Here is a 20,919-nt window from a genome sequence, read left to right on the forward strand (position 1 = left end):
CCGCATCTCGCGGGGCCGAGGAGCAACTTTGGCTGTCCCCCCCCCACCCCCACCCCCGGAGTCACTTCGGTGGCGAGCGCTCCAGCGTGTCGGGCAGGTGAGCGGCTTGAAGGCGGAGAGTAGCCAGCCGGGCGAGGACACGCGTCCTCCTGCCAGGCGGGCTGCTTTCGAAGCGACAAGACGGACTGCCAGAGGAGGCGGGAGGCCCCTGGACTACGGCAACTTCTTGCCGGGTTTTGATGGGAGCGCCGATCAGCTCCCCCTTCTTTCCCAAGATGTGCCTTTCCTTTGTATCCGCCGCGGGGTCCGCCTCCGCAAGGAGGAGCTGCCAAGAGGCGGGAAACTGGGACTCCTGGGCGCCGGGGGCGGGGGTGGACGGGGGGGCTCCCCCCTCTCCGCTGCGGCCTCCACGTCGGTGACGGTGATGGTAAGAACAAGGCGGGCGACTTGGGGAACTGGGCGGAGAGCTGGGCGAGAAAGCCCAGCCAAGCGAACAGCAGAGCAGACCCAACGAGCAGTGAGGCCATTCTCAAGGCGCCTGAGTTGCATCTTCACCTGGAGGGTCAGAACACGCAGTCTCTTGGGATGGGGCGGCAGAGGGGAACTGTCCATTCTTTAGTACTGAAAGAGTTCAGGAGTCCTATCCAGTACAAGACAAATTTTTTTCTGCGCGGCCCCCAACATAGTCAAGTGGAAGTCAATCATTTAGACTGGGACTTACTCTAGAGCGGACATGGCTACGATCTTCAGCAATATAGCTCTTCAGCTCCGGGGAACACTGTATTGTTTCTGTCTGGTTTGTAAACCTCAAACTGCTGTTCGGGTTATGTTTACCCATTACAACCAGGCGGTGAAGCGGATGACCGTTCCCCTACAGAAATAATTAGATGAAAAACCAAACTGCGCTTATTCGCTCATGGCCGCGCTAAGGGGGCGCGATCCTGTGCACACTTGGGAGTAAGTCCTATTGAACTTAAGGAGATTTAATTGCGAGCCAAACAAGACAAATAAATGAGCCTGAATTCTCCCTAGAAACTAAAATGACCGGACTGAGGCGATCTTATTTTAATCACATTCTGAGAAGACAAGATAGAGCCAGGTGGGCAGCCGTGTTGGTCTGAAGCAGCAGAACAAAGTTTGAGTCTAGTGGTACCTTTAAGATAAACATTTTTTTTTAAAAAAAAAAAAAATCTTGTTAATCTTCAAAATACAACTCTGTCGGACTCAGACTTTGGTCTGAGAAGACAAGAGCCACTCGAAAAGGCAATGATGCTAGGAAAAGAGAAAGACCCAACATGAGATGGATTGACTCAATGAAGGAAATCAGGGCCCTCCTTGGCAAGGCCTGAGCAAGGCTGTTAGAGGTTTTGATTCTTAAGGTAGCCATAAGTTGGGAGCGACTTGACTGCGCGCGCGCACACGCGCGCACACACAAGTTTTGGAGCGCACAGAGAAAGATCCTGGCAGGGACAGAACAACATCCCAGGTATAATGCGAAGGTTTGGTTTCCTAAAGATACTTGAACGGAAGTAAGCCGCCATCTACATCATTAAGAGTTACGTCCAAGTCAGTAAAAGGCAAGATGAGTTGAAAACAGCCTGCGGGGCCGCGCACCCACTTCCTCCAGCGTTCAAGCGGCCGAACTCCGCCGAATTCAGCGGACTCGTGCACAAACCTCTGTGTGGGATCTCCGTTGCAAACCTCCCAGACTAAAAGCCAGCTCTTAGACAACCCGGACCAAAGCAATACTCACAACCTAGTACTATAAAACTGGTAAGGGAGAGAGGTCTTTGCTCTGCTGCATTGTGCACTAAGGTCATCTCTCTACAAACTAGCTCGCTGGCTTGGTGAAGTTATTCCATCAATAACTCCTTCGGGGCTCCTTTTAGTTTGGTTTGTCATCCTCTGGGAGTGAATGGGAATTCGGGAAAGACTTGCGTTTGTGAGAGTATTGGGGTTTGGTTGTCAGACCGCGGGGCCTCCGCGCTTAACGCTGCTAGCCTTTCCCGGATATCTGTAGCCTGCAAATACCATACAGTGGGCAGTCACGTTTGTTATGAAGGCTTCCAGATCTATGTTCCATCGGAAGATCGTGTGTATGTGTGCATGACTAATAAGTACTTACGTCTAAAACACTCATGCATCAATTATCTGTCTGTCGGTCTCTCCTATGCATTCGTCGCTTGAGAGAAGCAGCGCCAGCGCCATTGCTTAATAGACAGCATCTCTGTCTAAACCAACTGACCCTTGGGAGCGCTGAGGAAGAATTGCTGTCACCATGTTAGGACAATGAAAGGGAAAGAGAGATGATTGTCCCCGGGCTGGTGCTTCTTGTCCAATGAGAACCCAGACTGGACGCCTGCACGCTGTTTGGAAAACAACTTGTTTTGTGTCACTACAGATACATTACCGTGACCAACAATTATTCAGATGCCGCAAGACCCTCTGTTGTTTGATTTTGCTGTAACAGACTGCCAGGCTTTCCCCAGGGCCAGGGATACTGTTGGGAACTCTCCTTGCCTTTTCTGTTCTTTGAGCCCGATTCCGAGGTGGTACACTGAAACTCAGTGAGCCAAGATGTACAGACAGCAAGGTAGCGGCAGGTAGAATCCTCAACAGCAAGGCAATCTCTCCACCCCCTGCAAATGTTATCTTACCTCCAATTTTTCATTAGAAAAGGCTTTACCATCCTCATCTGTGAACAGTCACTTCATTAATATACCCATGAAATGGAACAGTTATTAGCTGACAAGAAATGATATCTGAAGAGCAGTGCTTTTCCCAGTCTTCCAGTGTCTGAACTGGGTCTATAGTCCAGCAGTTCCTATTCTGCCCCAGAACAAGTTCCCAGTGAGGTTACAGTGTTATTTATCACATTGCAAGGATCAAATATTTTTCTACTGCTAGGGAGTTGGAGGCAGTATTTTCCCATTTCATACTTAAAACAGGACTGGCTGAGAAAGAGCGCCTGGCTAAAGGAAAACCAGTGGGCTTAAAGGGTTTATATCAGTTCCAACACACTGCCCTTCTTACACCTAACTAATTTCAAGATAAGATGTCATCCTCTTTTACCTGGAATCCAAGAAGCATGTGGGTTAGCTGTGGTCACTCACTGCAAAGGAAAAGCTACTCTGAGCATGTTCCATGGCCCCTCTTTCCCAGCACTGAATCCTGACACACAATGACAGTGCCTGGTACTGAATCCTAAATTCAAGTGGCTTGTTCAAAAGTTTTCAATTTCTTTCAATCCACCATGTTGCTATTGACCACAACAGGGACTCTTCTCAGCAGAGTGCAGATTCCCCCCCCCCTCTTGGCATGAAATGCTTTAGAAATGGAAAATTCTTCTCAAATAAGCAAAATCTGAAACAAGAAGATCACAACCAGGCCACAAGGTGGTACATTCATAGTCCCCTTGCCCCCCCCCCCCTTTGCTTGGAGGTACACAGTTTGCCTGTACAGGATTGCCTGCATCACAAAGTATTTGAGAAGATAAACTGGAGAAGAATAAGAAAGCTGTTTTCCTCATTGTGGGGAAAGGTGGAGTAAAAATGAAATAAATAAACAAATAGCTGAAGATGGGAAGAAGATAAATGATAGGATGGGAAGACAAGAAGGAAGTTGGGGGAGGTGAGGATATCAAGGCTACCAGGAGGAGGAAAAGAGGAATAGTATTGGGGATGGAATTGAGGGGGAGGGGAGGTGTAGCCTTGCAGGTTCCCCACTGCACAATTGGGCCCAGCAACCAGCACTGTGCTATTGGGCTGGAGTTTTCTAAAAAAAGAGACTGCTATGGAGAGGGAAGAGAGTTGAAGTCAGAAGGGCAGATAAAGATAGGTTGGCTGGAGGGTGGGAAGGCTAGTAGGAAGGACAAAAAGGAAAGGCTACAGGGGGCTTTCAGGAAAATGAAAAACTGGTCCCCTGCTTGTGCATGATAAAATCAATTATCTGAGGCATACTATATGACTATATGTTCAAGAGTGATGGATGATGGTATCCCAACAGTGGAACCTTCTATGCAGGGACATTTACCTGTCTACCTCCTTGCCCTGTCCTTAGAAGGCAGGCAAAAATAGTTCTTTGCCTTGCTGCAAATCAATGTGTGCAGTTGCTGTTGTTTCTCCTCGCAGAAGTGCACTTTTAATTCTCACTTTTTTATTGGCATTTTATGGCTGCTGTTATATTGTTGCATTGCCATTTTATTATTTCATCAAATTTGTGATTTTGAAAGCAGAACTACATTTGGGATTTCAAAGTATACATGCATCTACTGTTTTCATTTCTGCAGTGTACTTCGCAATCTCCTAACGATAGTGCTGCTGTGAGGCATGCCACTGAAAGAATGTATACTTTGTGGGATTTATTTTCATTTTGTTTGCCTCATTTTTAATATCCTGCCTTTGACTCCCAATTGGGACCCGCAGGGTGCTCATTTTTCAGATCCAGAATGTGACTCTAGCCAAGGTCTGATTCCCAGCAGCTCATCTGGTATAGGAAGAAACGGGTGGGTGAGTTGGGGCTGAGGGCAGGGGAGGCAGACAAAGACGAACGGGACAGCAAAAGCCACGTGTTGGGCTGTGGGGCCGGGAGTTTTGCTGCCAGGGCTGTCTCCCTCCCTTCCCTCCCCGCCTGTGTGTGAGAAAGGGAGACAGAGAGCGTTTTCTGGGCGGGGGATAGCAGCCAGTGATGCTCTTCAGCCTGGCCGGAGAGCGCAGTCCCCTTCCAGGATGGTTGCAGCTCCTCTCCCTAGATGGTGCCAGTGGAGCGACTGGGCTGACGGCTGAATGGGGCGCCCCAACAACGCCACGCCAGGGCTGCGGCTGGTGCGTATCTTTCCTCTTCCCGGGGGGCTTCCTCCCCTCTTGGCTCCCAAAGGTAGCGAAGGCTTCCTTGTGGACAGATAGGCCCGGATTGCCGGCTCTCCATTATGGCATGAAGGCGGCTTGTTGAGCCTTTGTTGCCCTGCGGGGTTTTGCGAGGCGTGAGTGGGTCGGGTTACAAGGAGGGAAGGAGAAGAACCGGATCGAACAATCTGAAAACGTCTTCGGAAATAAAGAAGGGAGAGAAGGGCTGTCGCAAACGAAGTCGATTAGGCAGCTTGAGAAAGGACAGCTGTTGCTGGAGCGCAAGAGCTCGAACAGCACATTCAGATCCCACGGAACCTGTGAGGAGGAGGAGGAGGAATCGTTGGGAACGAATGCCGATTCGCCGATTTTGAGCCTGGAAAGACGTTCTCGCTCAAGGCTACTTCGGCACAGGGCTGAGAACTGATCCTTAAATAGTTCCATGGGACCAGCAAAGGTCTGCTCTGCACAGCCCCCCGTGTGGTTTGCAGGTATTGGGTGAGGTGAGATAGAATCCCTGGGACACAACGCCTGAAGGATGCAGCAGTATATTTTGTTAGTTTCTAAAATGTTAAGATTCTGGGTTCCTGTTATTCTGAGGAATAGTTTCTTAAGAGGATGAGGAGGAGGGGGTGGGGTTCTGTCCTGATGCAAAACAAAAGTTTATTGCGCCCATCTTTCCTTCTTCCCATGCCAGTGACTGCTGCTTACTGCTCACACTACTGCTCCCCACCCCTCTGTTGTCAGTCTGGGGGAAGCAGCCATCTAGACCATCCCTAGGAGTGCAGCCAGAAGCATCATGTGGTTGTAGCTGTTCAAGCACAACAAGGATATGGTGACTCTGTTGGCAGTTGTGCATTCGCCCTCCTATTGTGTTGCTGGCTGCTAGATGATAGGGTTGGGGTTTTTTGCTGACAATGTCCATTGGGGATTATTAGGCAGGCCACATGCACACAGCTTTTGTTTGGGCCTTTTTTCCCCCTCACCTCTCTGAGAGTGTAAGGTTAATTGGGGCCCCAGAGATAAAAAGCAAAATTGTGCAGTGACAAGAGTTTTCCCTAGCAAAGGTCAGGAGAGAGAGAAATAGCATCGGAATGAGCCTGATGACAGCAAATTGGCAATGAGGGCGAGGAATTATTCCACCATTGCATTAGGAGAACATCTTACAAGACATGTCTTTAAATTACATCAAGAACTTCTATGAAGGATGTGTAAGTATGAACTAGAGGAGAAATGCTGGAGAAAGAAGTACACTCTACTTAGTGGGAGAGACTGACAGGGCTAAGGATCGTAATCCCAGCAGAATGAAGTCTTTCCATTTCTATGTGTGCTTGCATGTACAGTGCAATCCTAAAAAGACTTACACTCTTCTAAGTTCAGTGACCTAGGGTTGCACTGCAGATTTTAGAGGTGAGAGTTAACTATTATATCACCACTGTATTGGTTGCATCAGTAGTCTGAAGTTTTATTTGAATCACCATGTATATATTTGATTGGAATAATGGAACACAAATTATTGAAATAAATAAGTTCTTTTTTTTTCAGTCGTTTCTGGATGCTATTTTATAGCATTGTCCTAATCACACCCTGGCTTGAACCCAAAAGGCCTTTCAGGATAATAGTGCAAGCAGCTGCAATTGGGAGAGAATATCAACAAGAACACCTAAGAATGTATAGAAGTGCCTTGTGCATATACATGGGGCATTGGAATCTTAACCACTGCTTGGAAATTCCCTCTGAAATCAGAATTTGGCCTCAGGCAACTCACGTGAGACAAGATACCATTACAACAAGCAGTTTTTAAAGATTGTCTCCATTGTCCACTGCACAATAAGCTTCCATATAATGATCTGGAAAAAAGAATACCAAAAGTGTCTAGTCTGACCAAACTATGTTATGGAATTAAGAAATATACATCTTAAAGGTTCCCCCCCCCCCCCACATTTTAATTCTTTCCAATTGAATCTTCTCATTACTCTTACAGCTTAGGCCTCCAACTGTGATTGGTCAATTCCACACTCTCTTCTTTGGCTCTGTGCGGATGTTCTTCCTTGGTGTTTTGGGCTTTGCGGTTTATGGAAATGAAGCCTTACACTTCAGCTGTGAACCAGACAAGAGGGAAGTGAATCTGTTCTGTTACAATCAATTCAGACCCATAACCCCACAGGTAAACTTTTCCTTTTGTTGTAAGGAATTTGTCAGTCTATTTCAATTATCAAAATGTTCTCAAAAGATTTAGAGCTGATGTTTACATTACACAGAATGATGTAATAATAGTGGTAGAATTTAGGACTAAATCACTTCGGAATTCAGGTGGGGGTTTCAGTTTTGAAAGCTTCCCAACCAAAGACCTTCTTCCAATGCCCCACATATACACCATGGAGACTTAACATAGACATATAGCCAACATTCTACTTTATGATATAAGGAAAGCTGTTTATATAAGAAGCCCTTGGCCCAGTCAAAAGTGGTACTGTCCAGAATGTTTTCTCAGTCCACCCTCATCCTGTATAAGTTTTTTAATATCATCTAAAGAACAGCCAGGAAACAGGCTGCCGAGTTGGAGTATCTGAGATGTAAATAATTTGTATTTCAACAAGAGTTACTTCTTATGTTAATATGAAAGTCTTTGTTATAATTTATTAAAGAATAAACCTGGGTACTACAAACTAAACAAATTTAACAAATGTCCCTTGAAGAATAAATATTGCTCAAAAAATTCCAATATATTCTGATCTTTTGCAATAAATCCTCATCAACATCTAATGGCTGAGGTTTTTAGCTGATTAGGTGCATTTCTCTTAAAACCATATATCTAAAAATAATCTTATTTTATGAAGCCAGTGCTTGCTTTCTGCTGCAGATTAAACACACTGAAGCCAGGTCCTCAACAAATGCTTTCTATTGACCAACTTCTTTGTAAGGCGGGATGTCAAACTCATTTGTTATGAGGGCCAGATCTGACATAAATGAGACTTTGTTTGGCCAGGCCACGTTGGGCCAAGCCATATGAGTACCTGTTTAAGATTAGGTAGCAGAGATATAAATTTTATAAAGGACAAATACAATTAAAGATTTTTTTTAAAAAAAAACTTAAAATAAAACATGCTTAAGCATCAGCACTCACTGGTCCTAAAGGTACTTTCATTGTATTTCTCCCATAGGATCCAGGGAACTGGGCAAAGGAAGCTCTGGCTCTTTTCTTCCTTCCCCAGGGGACAAGGAGAGGGAGGAGCCTCAGCCAATAGAAATAAGAAAGGCTGTGCAATTGAAAGAGCCTGGCAAAGCAAGCACTGCCTCCACCCCATCCTTCCCAAGGGAGGAGCCTCAGCCAATGGAGAAAATAGAGGTTTTGCTCTGTAGCTCCTGTGTGATTGAGCAAAGCAAGCTGTTATGCAGAAGGCAGCAAGAGAGAGGGAGAAGGAAGCAGATGACAGCCAGTTGCTTGGGGGCCTGATAGCAACCCTCCGATTCGACCCCCGGGCTGCATGTTTGACACCCCTGTAAGCAGTCCCACTTTTTTTTTCTCCTGATATGTGTGCCATGGGATTTCATTTTAGGGATATGTATACCCCTTAAAGGAATATCATTATTAATTCAAATCAGGTCAGATTTCTATGAAAAATCTTTCCAGGCTATCAACTGTTTCCCTTTCCACAACTATGCTCCTAATGATTAGCATATATCTCCCCAGATTTATTTGTATTACACTGAATCATGAGATTTGCAGTCCACATTTGCTGTATACATAGTTACTAGTTTTCTGCATATAAGTGTGATACTCTGTCTAGAGTACAAACTAGAACAAATGTCACCCATTGCTTCTGTTAAATCTATAATCCAAGGACAAGGTCTTGAAAGCTGATGGCTCCTGTAAATGGGTGTGAGTGTGGGAGACTATCTCCCTCTGTTCTTGAATGCAGCTTGATAAGACAATCACCTTTTTGACCACATAAATTGTGTTCCCACCCTTTAAGATTCTGAGCTGGAAATGCATTTCGTTGGGTATAAGAAAATTATACAACTATACTTCTCCAGGATGTATATGTGAAAAAATAGAAAGGAGCACACCTATGCTACATCTGAAAGGGTATAATTAGCCCAAAATATTGCTCTAATCATGCTCCTTTATTTATTTCATTTATGTCCTGCCCTTTTCTCCAGTGGATCCCAAAGCTGCTTACATCATTCTTCCCTCCTCCAGTTTATCCTCACAACAACCCCAATTTATCCTCACAATAACCCTGTGAGGCAGGCTAGGCTGAGAGTGTGACTGTCCCAAGGCTACCCAGGAAGCTTTCATGGCAGAGGAGGAACTTGAACCTGGGCCTCCCAGATCCTGGTCTGACACTCTAACCACTACACCACACTGGCTCTTTCTACAGTTTTTATCCATTGCTTAAATATGTTGTGTGTCCTGTGAAGAAAGTATGCATATTATAGTTTAGTGACCATAAGATATATACAAGTCAGGGGATTCAATACCCTCTGCGAATAGCTCCAAAATGGATTTTTCAGTTTGTTCTCTTCATGAGTGGGCTTTGTATACATTTCAGTATTATTGCCATGGTGCAATTCAGAATCCTGAAGATGTTACAAGTCACATTTCTGTTAATTTCAGGGGTGACTAGTTATAAAAAAGAAAGATAATAATGTATAATAAATCCACTGGATTTTTCAGATAAATGCTATTTTCATATGATCTATGATAAATAAACAGAAACAAGTATCACAAGATGCTCAGATGGTTGTCTGTTATCAGGAAGTGCAGTACCGTCATTAATGATCTGACAGCCAAGTTTCTGCTATACTTTAGGTATTCTGGGCTTTACAGCTAGTGACCGTACTGGTACCTGGAGCCATTTTCCATCTTTATGCTGCATGTAAAAACATCGCTCAGGAAGATATCCTCCAAAGGCCTGCCTACACCGTTTTTTATATTCTCTCTGTTCTGTTAAGGATCATCCTTGAAGTTGTGGCTTTTTGGCTTCAGAGTCAACTCTTTGGTTTCCAAGTGAATCCACTCTACAGATGTGATGCAGGAGCCCTTGATAAAAAGTTTAATATTACCAGATGCATGGTACCAGAACACTTTGAAAAGACTATCTTCCTTATTGCTATGTACACATTTACGGTGATTACCATTATGTTGTGTATTGCGGAGATTTTTGAGATATTATGTAGAAGGTTGGGTTTCTTGAAGACTCAGTAACTTTATTGTTATAACAAATTGCTCTTATTCAACTAATCACCATCCTGCATTTTATACAATAGATTTCTCAGTTCAGAACGGACATAACTTCCTTAAATATCTGCAGATTTCTACAGGCAGTTCTATCTTTTTAAAAAAAGCTACTACTAATGAAAACATGTTATCAGGCACCCAGATCAGAAGTACACTTACCCCAAAGCCCCTTGAGTTCAATGTGGCTTACCCTGTACTAAGTGAATGTAGGTTGTCATCATAAGAATATTTACTTGGGATCATGCCCCAATTAACTCATTGGGATTTCCAAGTAAATGTGCATTGGGATTAGCTATTGGATTGCTCTGACTGAACTTGGTGGGGCATAATTTGAATAAATGTTTAGCATCATATCATAAGAGTACGAAATACAAAGACTATATAACTAGATGGAATGTACTACGGCAAATAATAATGCATTCTCTTAAATAATTTGAGGCAAATTAGTTAGGAAAATCTATCAGACATCTGTGTCTTAAAAGTATGTGGATACTGATACCAAGGGGCAAACCAATGTTTTCTCAAAATTAGTTAAATTAGTTTTAATACTCAAAAATTGTATAAGATCAAATATTTCTCATGAAATAACCTAACAATCAGTGCTGAGACTCTCCATTATAATATAGCTTTTAAAAATGCAAAGAAGCAAAAGTTTAAAGACAAGCCTTTGTTCTACCAGATGTAAAGTCCCTCTAAAACAAAGGTGCCAAGACAGAAAAGTATTCAATTTGCCCTTGTCATCTTGTTTATTTTTAATAAGAAAATTATAAACGATCTTCTCTCACTGTTTTATATTTTTATTTGTACAGTAATTTGTCAGGGTTATTTACTGTCTATGGTAGGAAGAAGAGACCCTTTAAAGTATTTCAACAGTTTTTAGCAAGCTAATGATCTATTTCCAGTTTAACAGTAACAAAGAATAATCTGCAGTATACACAGTCTTATAATACTCATGACACCTTAAAAGTCTAGTCTCATAAATAAGGGGAACAATCAGGTCAGTTTTGTGATATTTGACCTGGGACAAATGACTGCACATCATTCCTTTGTTGAATTATTAGACCATAATGCCCTTGAATCTAGAGTCTGCCCTTTATAATAGTGAAGGTGTCCTGGCCATTGTGCAGAATGTAGGCCTTACTTGAATACAAATCAGCAATAATTAAGTACAATTTTGAATATCCTGCATAACATGTTCTCTCTTGAACTTATTCCTTTATGGGCCACAATTTAAATGTAGGGTCCTCTACACTTCAATAACTTAAAGACAGAATTCTCAGGCCTGTCACTCATTACTAATAACATGTAGATTATTAGAACTCATGTTCTCACAAATAGGGTTGCCAATCCCCAGTTGGGGGCAGGGAATTCCCACAGTTTGGAGGCCCTCCCCCTGCTTCAAGGTCATCAGAAATTGAGGGGGGAGTAAAATGTCTACTGGGCACTCCATTATACCCTATGGAGACCAATTCCCATATGGTATAATGGAGAATTGATCTGTGGGTATCTTGGGCTCTGGGGGGGCTGTTTTTTTAGGTGGAGGCACCAAATTTTCAGCATAGCATCTGGTGCCTCTCCTCAAAACACCCCCCCTCCCAAGTTTCAAAAAGATTGGATCAGGGGGTCCAATTCTATGAGCCTCAAAATAAGGTGTCCCTATCATTCATTATTTCCAAATAGAGGGAAGGCATTTAAAAGGTGTGCGGTCCCTTTAAATGTGATTGCCAGAACTCCCTTCAGAGTTTAATCATGTTTTTCACATCCTTGCTCCTGGTTCCACCCACAAAGTCCCCAGATGTTTCTTGAGTCAGACCTGACAACACAAGAACCATACCACCCCAGACAAGGACAATAGCAATGGATACGCTATTTAGGGACTAGTACCATGTCTGACTAGGCTGAAAATGTTGTCAATTGAGTGCTCAGCAGATACTAAATAGTTGCAAAACAAGCACAGCTTAAAGAACATATGTGGACAACAAATGAATAGCATATCCATACTTATTTGCACAAAAAATGTTTGTGCAAAACTGCCCTCAATGAATACAGAATATATTCTCTTGTAGTCTTATTTTCTATCTTGTTTTGCCAATGAAAATAATATTTTCATTTGTTAATAGTTTGGATGCAGTCCTAAGATACTTGAGCTGTCACTAAATCTGCAATCCTGTGCACATATATCCGAGAGTAAGTTCCATTGGATTCAGTGTGGTTTACTACCCCTTCCGACTACAATCTTGAGCTCACTCAGAGTGCCATCCTAAACAGAATTACACCCTTCTGAGTCCATTGAAACTGGTGGGTTTAGCAGAGTAATTCTGCTTAGGATGGTACTGTCACTATGGAGAAAGTTTCAGTGGGGCTTGTTTATGAGTGGTACGCAGTAAATGGGCTTCATATGCCCTTACAATTGAGCTTGCTCTCAAGAACACAGTGAAATTTATTACTATGGCTACAGAAATAAAAAGGGGCTATACTAGCTTAGTCTTATGTAGATTTATATGAATGTAAGTCTACTGAACAAAGTAGACTTACATTTATATAATCAATTAACATGCACAGGATTGAGGTGTGCATCACAGAAGAAATACTTACTCATTAGCAGTAAGACTTTGCTATCATCTCCTGAATTTACAAAAACTGGATGGTATTCAATAATAATGATGAATGAGGGTTGCCAGCCTCCATGTGGGGCCTAGTGATCTCCCAGAATTACAACGGGCCTCAGCCTACAGAGATCATCTCCTATGAAGAAAATGGCTGCTTTGGAGGGTAAAACTCTATGGCATCAACCCCTGCTAAGGTCCCTCCCTCCCCAAGCCCCATCTTGCCCACATTCCATTCCCAAAACTCCAGGGATTTTTCACCCTAGACTTGGTTACCCTATGATGAATGCAGGTTTGACTTCACTATATTGTGGTTAATAGGGTTACCAAGTCCCTCTGCCACTGTGGTGGGGGGCTTGTTCCCCACACGCCCAAAGTGCATGCGGCACAATGACATCACTCAGAAGTGACATCACACCAGGGGCACTCTAGGACTTATGATAAAACTCTATGGTACTATAGAGTTTTTAGCATGAGTCCTAGAGTGTCCCCTGTGCAACATCCCTAGCGCGATGACATCAATTCACAAGAGCATATACTCACCAGAGCATATATTTCATAGATCTTATGTGAAATTAATGTCTGACTTTCCTTAATGTCTGATTTTTGCATCCATGCTATAAATGTATATCACATATTTAAATATACAATCCTTGTATTCCATGCTTTGCTGCCCTTCCTCTTACACTGTTGATTCTAATTCCTCCATGTACAGATCTTCCTTAACTACAAGCCTTTACAATGCCATGACCCCATACACACAGGAGAGCATACTCAAAAATATGTTCTGAGCTTTATCCATAATCTTCCTGTCAACATCTTCTACCATGATGACTTTGCACAAACCAACAAATATGCTATTTTAACACACATTCCTGGAGCAAAAAGGGGTTATTGATTTGTGTAAGCAAACCACATGAACAACTGTTGCCGAGGAAGACAATGAAGCAAGATGCACTTGGCAGTGTAGCTAACTCCTTTGTACATCAATTATGGAGTAGACCCTGCTGCTACTTTATGATGTTATATGCATACATTTATTTTACAGAAAGAAATACATCAATAAAATAGATGCCTGAATGCTAGGATATTTTTCAAAACCTATAGAGAAATCCCTGTCCATTTATAACAAGTGGCTGGAATTATCTAAACATATTTCTAATGCATGGTTCATCCAAAGGACTAAGAGTGGCCTTTTATCTTCCCAGTAATGCTATGGTTAGATTAAGAAAAAAATGATTTGCCCAAAGCCACTCAGTTAGTTTTATGGATGCTTAGGAACTTAATCTGTACCACATTGACTTCTGCTCAACATGTGGATAAATCAACACCCAGTTTCTGTATCAATTATTAACAAAAGCAGCTCCACTGTGTTTAGTTGGTGAATAAAGAGTACAGACTTCACAAATTCTAATGTTTCCCATATCAGTTCAAGAAATGCATTCATGATCCTAAGTTTTTAAAGTTTATTCTCGACTTGAATATTTTATATTTCCACATAGGCATGCATCACGTTTTATGAACCTTTCTAATACCGCGTTTGTATACACACATACACCCTGCTCTAAACTAGGCTTGGCATTGCATTTTTAGCAGCTCTCCCTTTTTGCTTTTAACAACAGGGTGATCCATGGTTTTCATTAAGGGAAAATGTGTATGTCTTGCAGATCAAACTGTTGTTATAGGGCCAATAGCTTCCCAGTCTATTTTTCTCCTGGACAGTTGGCAACCCTAGTCTAGGCTGTTTGATGTTTTTTGTACTGTTGATAAATGTGTATGTTCTATCAAATATCCATCCATGTTTCTACTTATATTCAGGAGCTGTTTATTTTTAATTTAATGTATTATCTCAGGTACAATAAATTTTTTATGCATTAACAATCTGGTGTGTGTCCAAATATATCATGCAAAATTATTCTTACATTGCATATTAAAGGGATGGAAGTGCTTCCACGAAAGGAGAGTGCAAAATACAATTCAGTCTAATTTCATCCTGATTTCTGTGGACGACAGACAGAATCTCATTAGTATCAATATGTGTGCTTTCATAGAAGCAAGACAATAGTTGTGAGACTCCACTGGTGAGAAAAGAGGGAATAAGTGCTTGGAAACAGTTTTCTTACCAATGTATACAGAGCTATCATTTTTTTCTCTAGCCATAAACCTTTGCATGATAGGCAGCATTCAACAAGTGCAAAATACATCATCAGCATATGGGGGGAAATCTGCTGAATTTCTCTCTTCTGCAGAAATACAGCAACCTTTACCCTTACTGTATAGCCTGTTGCTTCTCCTCTTTCCCCTCGTTATACATTCTTTTCTGACATTTCATTCATCTATGTCAACGGCTTTTTAGTATTACTGCCTCTGTGAGCATTATTTTGTAACCCTAAAACATCTGGGGTACAAAATGTGAGGATGAGACACAGGACTAGCCATACTCATAGCTCTGTTGTCAGACATGGAAATAAGAGGAATTTCTATGTATAAGATGCAATGTACCTTTATATTGAGAGTAAAAAACAAGGGAAGGGCTATATCTCTATCCTGCACATGGCCTTCTAATGGAATCTGACTAACTACTGCTGGAAACATTCACTATGTACATTACTTGATAGCAAACTGCACTGAACTCAAATGGTATTGGCTTTCAGGTTACAGTCATAATCTCTCTCTATGTAAAGGCAAGCCGTGTTGCTGATGACTCACCTCACCTTCCATTGGCTGAGCCGCATGTCACTCAATCTCAACAGAGAGCAACCCTACCCTTCAGCCCACTGGAGAAGCTGCCTTTGCCAACAATTCACTTTCCCCTCACTGGCTGTTGCTAGGCAACCATAGTATTCCAAGCTTAGTTCTATCAGTAAAAGGTGGGGGGAGGCCCTTTTCAGGCCTATTTTGGCCTTTGAGGGAGAACTCATTGGAGCAAGTCCCCAGCTAGGGTTCCCAGGTTAGGAAATTCCTGGAGATTTTGTGGTGGAGTCTAAGGAAGCCAGAGTTTGGGAAGGGGAGATGCCTCAGCTGAATACAATGCCATAGAGTCCACTCTCCAAAGCAGTTATTTCCTCCAGGGGGGGAGATATCTGTTGTCTGGAGTTCAGCTGTGATACCAGGAGATCTTCAAGCTCTACTGGAGGTTGGCTACCCTAGGCCTGGTAGCACCCTCTGGATGACTTGATGCTACCTGACTGGCATGACTTAACTAGGCCTGGCTGCTTGCTCCTGTTCAACAGCAGCCCCCCTATGACAGCCAGTGTGGCACAGCAGGTAATGCTTCAGAGAAGGTCTGTCAAACCAGGGTTCTTGCTTTGGAGGCTGACTGGGTGATTTTGGACCAGTCATAGACTTTCAGCCTAACCTACCTCACAGTATTGTTGTGCAGATCAAAAGGGGAAAAGGAGAATGATGTTAGCTGCTTTGGTCCCCAAAGTGAGAAAGTCTATTTTTTTTCCTATTTAGAGGCTGCAGGGAGGGGAGAAGGAGATGGAAAGCTGAAGTCAGATCACTTCCCCTACAAAAAACAGACACCTTGAGGTGCATACTCTATGGTATACCATAACACAACCATGCCAGTCCGAAAAAGACAAATCACACCACAAGCACATGCTGATGATAAATGCCGCAAGGCCAAATATGACAGGAAAAGGTGACAACAATTCACTGCAGGTGAAATGAATGTTGAGCTTCAGCATCTGTGTGATCGTCATCATGCTATGACACCACAGCAAATTGATGCTGAGTGCGCAAAGCCAGGGCATTCTTTCTAGAGCCCATTGTATTTATTTTCACAATGGGTCTTATTCCTAGTCAAATATATTTCTGTATCCCTAACCACCCAATGACTTTCACTCCCTTTTACTCTCTTCTTGGTCCTTGGAATATACAAGGCTTATGAAGACTGATGAGCTGAAGGATAAGCGTTTGAAGCAGAGTCTATAACCACCAAAGGGAACTTGAACTGTACTCTTCCCCTCTAATTCTTAATTAAATTCCCTCCATTGTTATCTAACAGATATAAAAAAGTGAACATTCCATATAGCTCTTATTTCAGATTCAGCTCTGTGATGGGTAGATGAGAGACTTCGCTTCTTTAGAGTGCTTTGGTGTAATTGTATTCAAATCAAATATAGCAAATACAGCTGTGGTACACAGTGTATCACTGCAGCACTATGAGGGATAAATGTGTGGCACTCTCAGTTTCCAAGGATAGCATGTACCATTTGAGGCTGCAGTTTCACATAGCAGTGGTGGAGAGAGTGGTCTGAGGAACCACCATGCAGAAAAATGGTGCATGGGATTTGCAGTAACATCCTAAATATTTATTGCAACAGACAATTGTGTAATGAGAGCCAGTTTGGTACAGTAGTTAAGAGCAGCAGACTCTAATCTGGTGAACTTGGTTTGATTCCCCACTCCTCCACATGAAGACTGCTGAATGAACTTCTGTCAGAACGCTCTCAGCTCCACCTACTTCACAGGGTGCCGGCTGTAGGGATATGAAGGGAAAGTGATTATAAGCCGCTCTGACTCCTTCAAATAATGAAGTGTGGAGTATAAAACCAACTGCCCTCCTCCAAACCACAGGTAACTTAGATATGACCATTTCCCAAAACTTTCCAGTCATACAGTGTTAGAGTTGGAAGGGTCCTTGGAGGTCATTAACCTGCTGCTGTAAGCTTCAGAAGGACTGACTACATCAGGGGTGTGCGGCCTAATATGCAAAGGAATTTCTGCTACAAAAAAAAAGCCCTGATACAAAGAATTACAAAGGAAGTCAATTATACCTACTGAAACTTGGTCGGGAAAAGCTATACGTAGTAAGACTTCAGAAAGACAAACTTCAACAAACTTAGAACTATGCTGGGTACAATCCCATGGTCAGAAATACTTAAGAAGGGGGTTCAAGAGGGGTGGGAGTTCCTTAAAAGCGAAATACTAAAAACACAATTGCAGACGATTCCTATGAGAAGAAAAAATGGAAGAAGCCTAAAGAAGCCAGGGGGCTCCATAAACAGATCTCTAAAGACTAGAGAAATAAAAAAGACTCCTTTAGGAATTGGAAAAAGGGCCTTATAACCAAGGATGAATATAAACAAATCACCAGTGCTTGTAGAGAAAAAGTTAGGAAAGCTAAAGCTCAGTATGAGCTTAGGCTGGCCAAAGATGCTAAAAACAAACAAAAAAAGAGTTCTTTTCTTATGTTCAGAGTAAGAAAAAGAGCAAGGACATGGTGGACTCATTGCGAGGGCAGGAAAGTGAAATTATAACAGGTAATGACGAGAGGGCAGAACTGCTCAATTCCTACTTTTCCTCAGTCTTCTCTTCTGAGGGAAAGAGTGCTCATCCTGCCAAAAATAGAACATATAATGAGGGTATGGAGTTGCAACCTAGAATCAGCATAGGGGTAGTACATAAACACCTAGTTTCTTTGAATGAAACTGAGTTCTCAGGGCCGGATGAACTGCATCCAAGGGTACTAAAAGAGCTTGCGGATGTAATTTCTGAGCCTCTGGCTATTATTTTTGAGAATTCTTGGAGAACAGGAGAGGTGCCGGAAGATTGGAGGTGGGAGAATGTTGTCCTCATCTTCAAGAAGGGGAAAAAGGAGGATCCGGGTAACTACTGACCCATCAGCTTGAAGTCTATACCTGAAAAACTTTTAGAACAATTTATCAGTCAATCCTGGAACATTTAGAAAGGATGGCTGTGATTACCAAGAGCCAGCATGGTTTTCTCAAGAACAAGTCATGTCATACTAATCTGATCTCTTTTTTTGAGAAAGTGACTACCTTGCTGGATCAGGAGAATGCTGTAGACATAGTTTATCTTGATTCCAGTAAGGCATTTGATAAGGTTTCACATACTATCCTTGTTGACAAGTTGGTAAAATGTGGTTTGGATCCTGTTACCGTTAGGTGGATCTGTGACAGATCGCACCCAAAGAGTGCTTGTGAATGGTTCCTCATCCACTTGGAGAGGAGTGACAAATGGAGTGCTTCAAAGATCTGTCCTGGGTCCTGTTTTGTTCAACATCTTTATAAACGATTTGGATGAAGGAATAGAAGGAATGCTTATTAAATTTGAAGATGATACTAAATTGGGAGGGGTTGCAAACACAGAAGAAGACAGAAACAGGATACGGGATGATCTTGACAGGCTGAAAAACTGGGCTAAAACCAATACAATTAATTTTAACAGGGATAAATGTAAAGTTCTGCATTTAGGTAGGAAAAATCCAGTGCATGGTTATAGGATGGGGGAGACTTGTCTTAGCAGCAGTATGTGCAAAAAGGATGTAGGGGTCTTAGTGGACCATACACTGAACATAAGTCAACAGTATTATGTGGTGGCTAAAAAGGTAACTGCAATTTTGGGCTGTATCAACAGAAGTTTAGTGTCCACATCACGTGAAGTGATGGTATTGCTTTACTCTGCTCTGGTAAGAGCACTTGGAGTATTGTGTTCAGTTTGGGCACCACGTTTTAAGAAGGATATAGACAAGCTGGAACAGGTCCAGAAGAGGGTGATGAAGATGGTGAGGGGTCTGGAGACCAATTCCTATGAAGAAAGGTTGAAGGAGCTGGGCATGTTTAGCCTGGAGAGGAGGTGACTGAGAGGTGGTATGATCACCATCTTCAAGTACTTGAAGGGCTGTCATATAGAGGATGGTGTGGAATTGTCTTCTGCGCCTCCAGAAGGTAGGGCCAGAACCAATGGGTTGAAATTAAATCAAAAGAGTTTCCGGCTCAAGATTAGGAAGAACTTCCTGACCGTTAGAGCGGTTCCTCAGTGGAACAGGCTTCCTCAGGGGGTGGTGGGCTCTCCTTCCTTGAAAGTTTTTAAACAGAGGCTAGATGGCCATCTGACAGCAATGAGGATCCTGTGAATTTAGGGGGGGCGTATTTGTGAATTTCCTGCATTGTGCAGGGGGTTGGACTAGATGACCCTGGATGTCCCTTCCAACTTTATGATACTATGATTCTATACTGAAATATGATTATCAAAATATTTTAAAAAATTTGTAATATAGGTGCTTTTTTATTAATGTATTAAATAACAGTTTGAACTTGCATAGTCTACACTCGTAACCTGTGCACCTATCCATATTACAAAAGGCTGGGCTGCCTTACAGAGTTAAGCATTCTCATTTGAACTGTCCAGTTTTGCAAACCTTTAACAATGAAAACCACTTCCTTCCACATATTGATCAACAAACAATTGTAGATAGTGAATACTGGAAAGCAGCGTAGATGTCTGAGATGGGTCACCAAGATCACATGACTTCACTGTTTGGTGGCTGAATGACTACTAGGCAGAGATGTCTGGTTGTCGGCCAGCTACGTGTGTCGCACGACCATCTGTAGACAGAGTTGCCCAATAGCTGGCCAGCTACATCACACGAGTGTCTAAACAGGATGACTGTGATCATATGTAATCTAATGGCAGATCTAATAACTACAGTCATTTCAAAGTAGTGATGAGTGTATAAACAATATTTTGAGATATCTACAACAACTGTAACATGATATGAAAATATCAGTGATTTCTATTTGTGACAAAGTCACGTATACTGCTAATGCTACTGTGGCTTGTTGCCTACAATCATGATTGAAGGAAATGCTAAATTTCAGTTAGAGGCTAGTGAAAAGAAAAATGTAACTTTTTTGTCCTGCACGTTCACAGCCCTCATGAAATCTATCTGTCCATGGACCCGTTAAGAACCCCTGGATCTAGTCAGTGCTAATATTGCATATGTAACAGGATTGCTTCTGTAGCAATTTTAAGTGACGCGCTGGACATGTACAAAACTGCACAGGTAAGTTGAATGTAGCGCTGGCAGGACAAAATAAATCAAGTCTGAAAAGCAAACAATGAGGAAGCAAGAATTTCCTAGGTGTTGAATTCCACTACAGATAAAGGCTTTTCCTATTAATCAAACTACACATTTTACTGAAGCTTCAAAGAGAGACTATAGATGGATTCAAAGACAGAAGGCAGTCTTTCAGCTCCCCTGGTTCTGGATAGTTTAGCGCTGAAAAACAAACAAACCAAACTTTGAGCAGTGTCTATAACGTAATCGCGATACAACGTAGAACATCAAACTGTAAACCAAGCAACTACCTCGACGTCAGGGAGCAATTGCAGTTTTGGGTCACTCTTGAAGGGCTGTCATTTAATAATGAAAATAGGACCGACTGCCTACCACGGCGAATTGTTATGTGGG

General features: G+C 42.5%; 1 protein-coding gene across 2 annotated transcripts; it reads left to right on the plus strand.

Moving 5' to 3' along the window:
• Positions 1–4,618: 4,618 nt before the first annotated feature.
• On the plus strand, positions 4,619–10,093 carry GJE1 (gap junction protein epsilon 1). Of its 2 annotated transcripts, none has more exons than XM_060258902.1 (3): positions 4,619–4,823; positions 6,829–7,011; positions 9,661–10,093. In XM_060258902.1, exons 1-3 carry the CDS (start codon positions 4,785–4,787, stop codon positions 10,054–10,056), a joined length of 618 nt encoding a protein of 205 aa, XP_060114885.1. In that variant the 5' UTR covers positions 4,619–4,784; the 3' UTR covers positions 10,057–10,093. The 2 variants fall into 2 exon arrangements, with proteins under 2 accessions (XP_060114885.1, XP_060114875.1); XM_060258892.1 differs by lacking the exon at positions 4,619–4,823 and adding an exon at positions 5,668–6,055.
• The last annotated feature ends 10,826 nt before the right edge of the window (positions 10,094–20,919 follow it).

This window comes from Heteronotia binoei, chromosome 1 (assembly GCF_032191835.1).
Source record: "Heteronotia binoei isolate CCM8104 ecotype False Entrance Well chromosome 1, APGP_CSIRO_Hbin_v1, whole genome shotgun sequence".
NCBI lineage: Eukaryota > Metazoa > Chordata > Lepidosauria > Squamata > Gekkonidae > Heteronotia > Heteronotia binoei.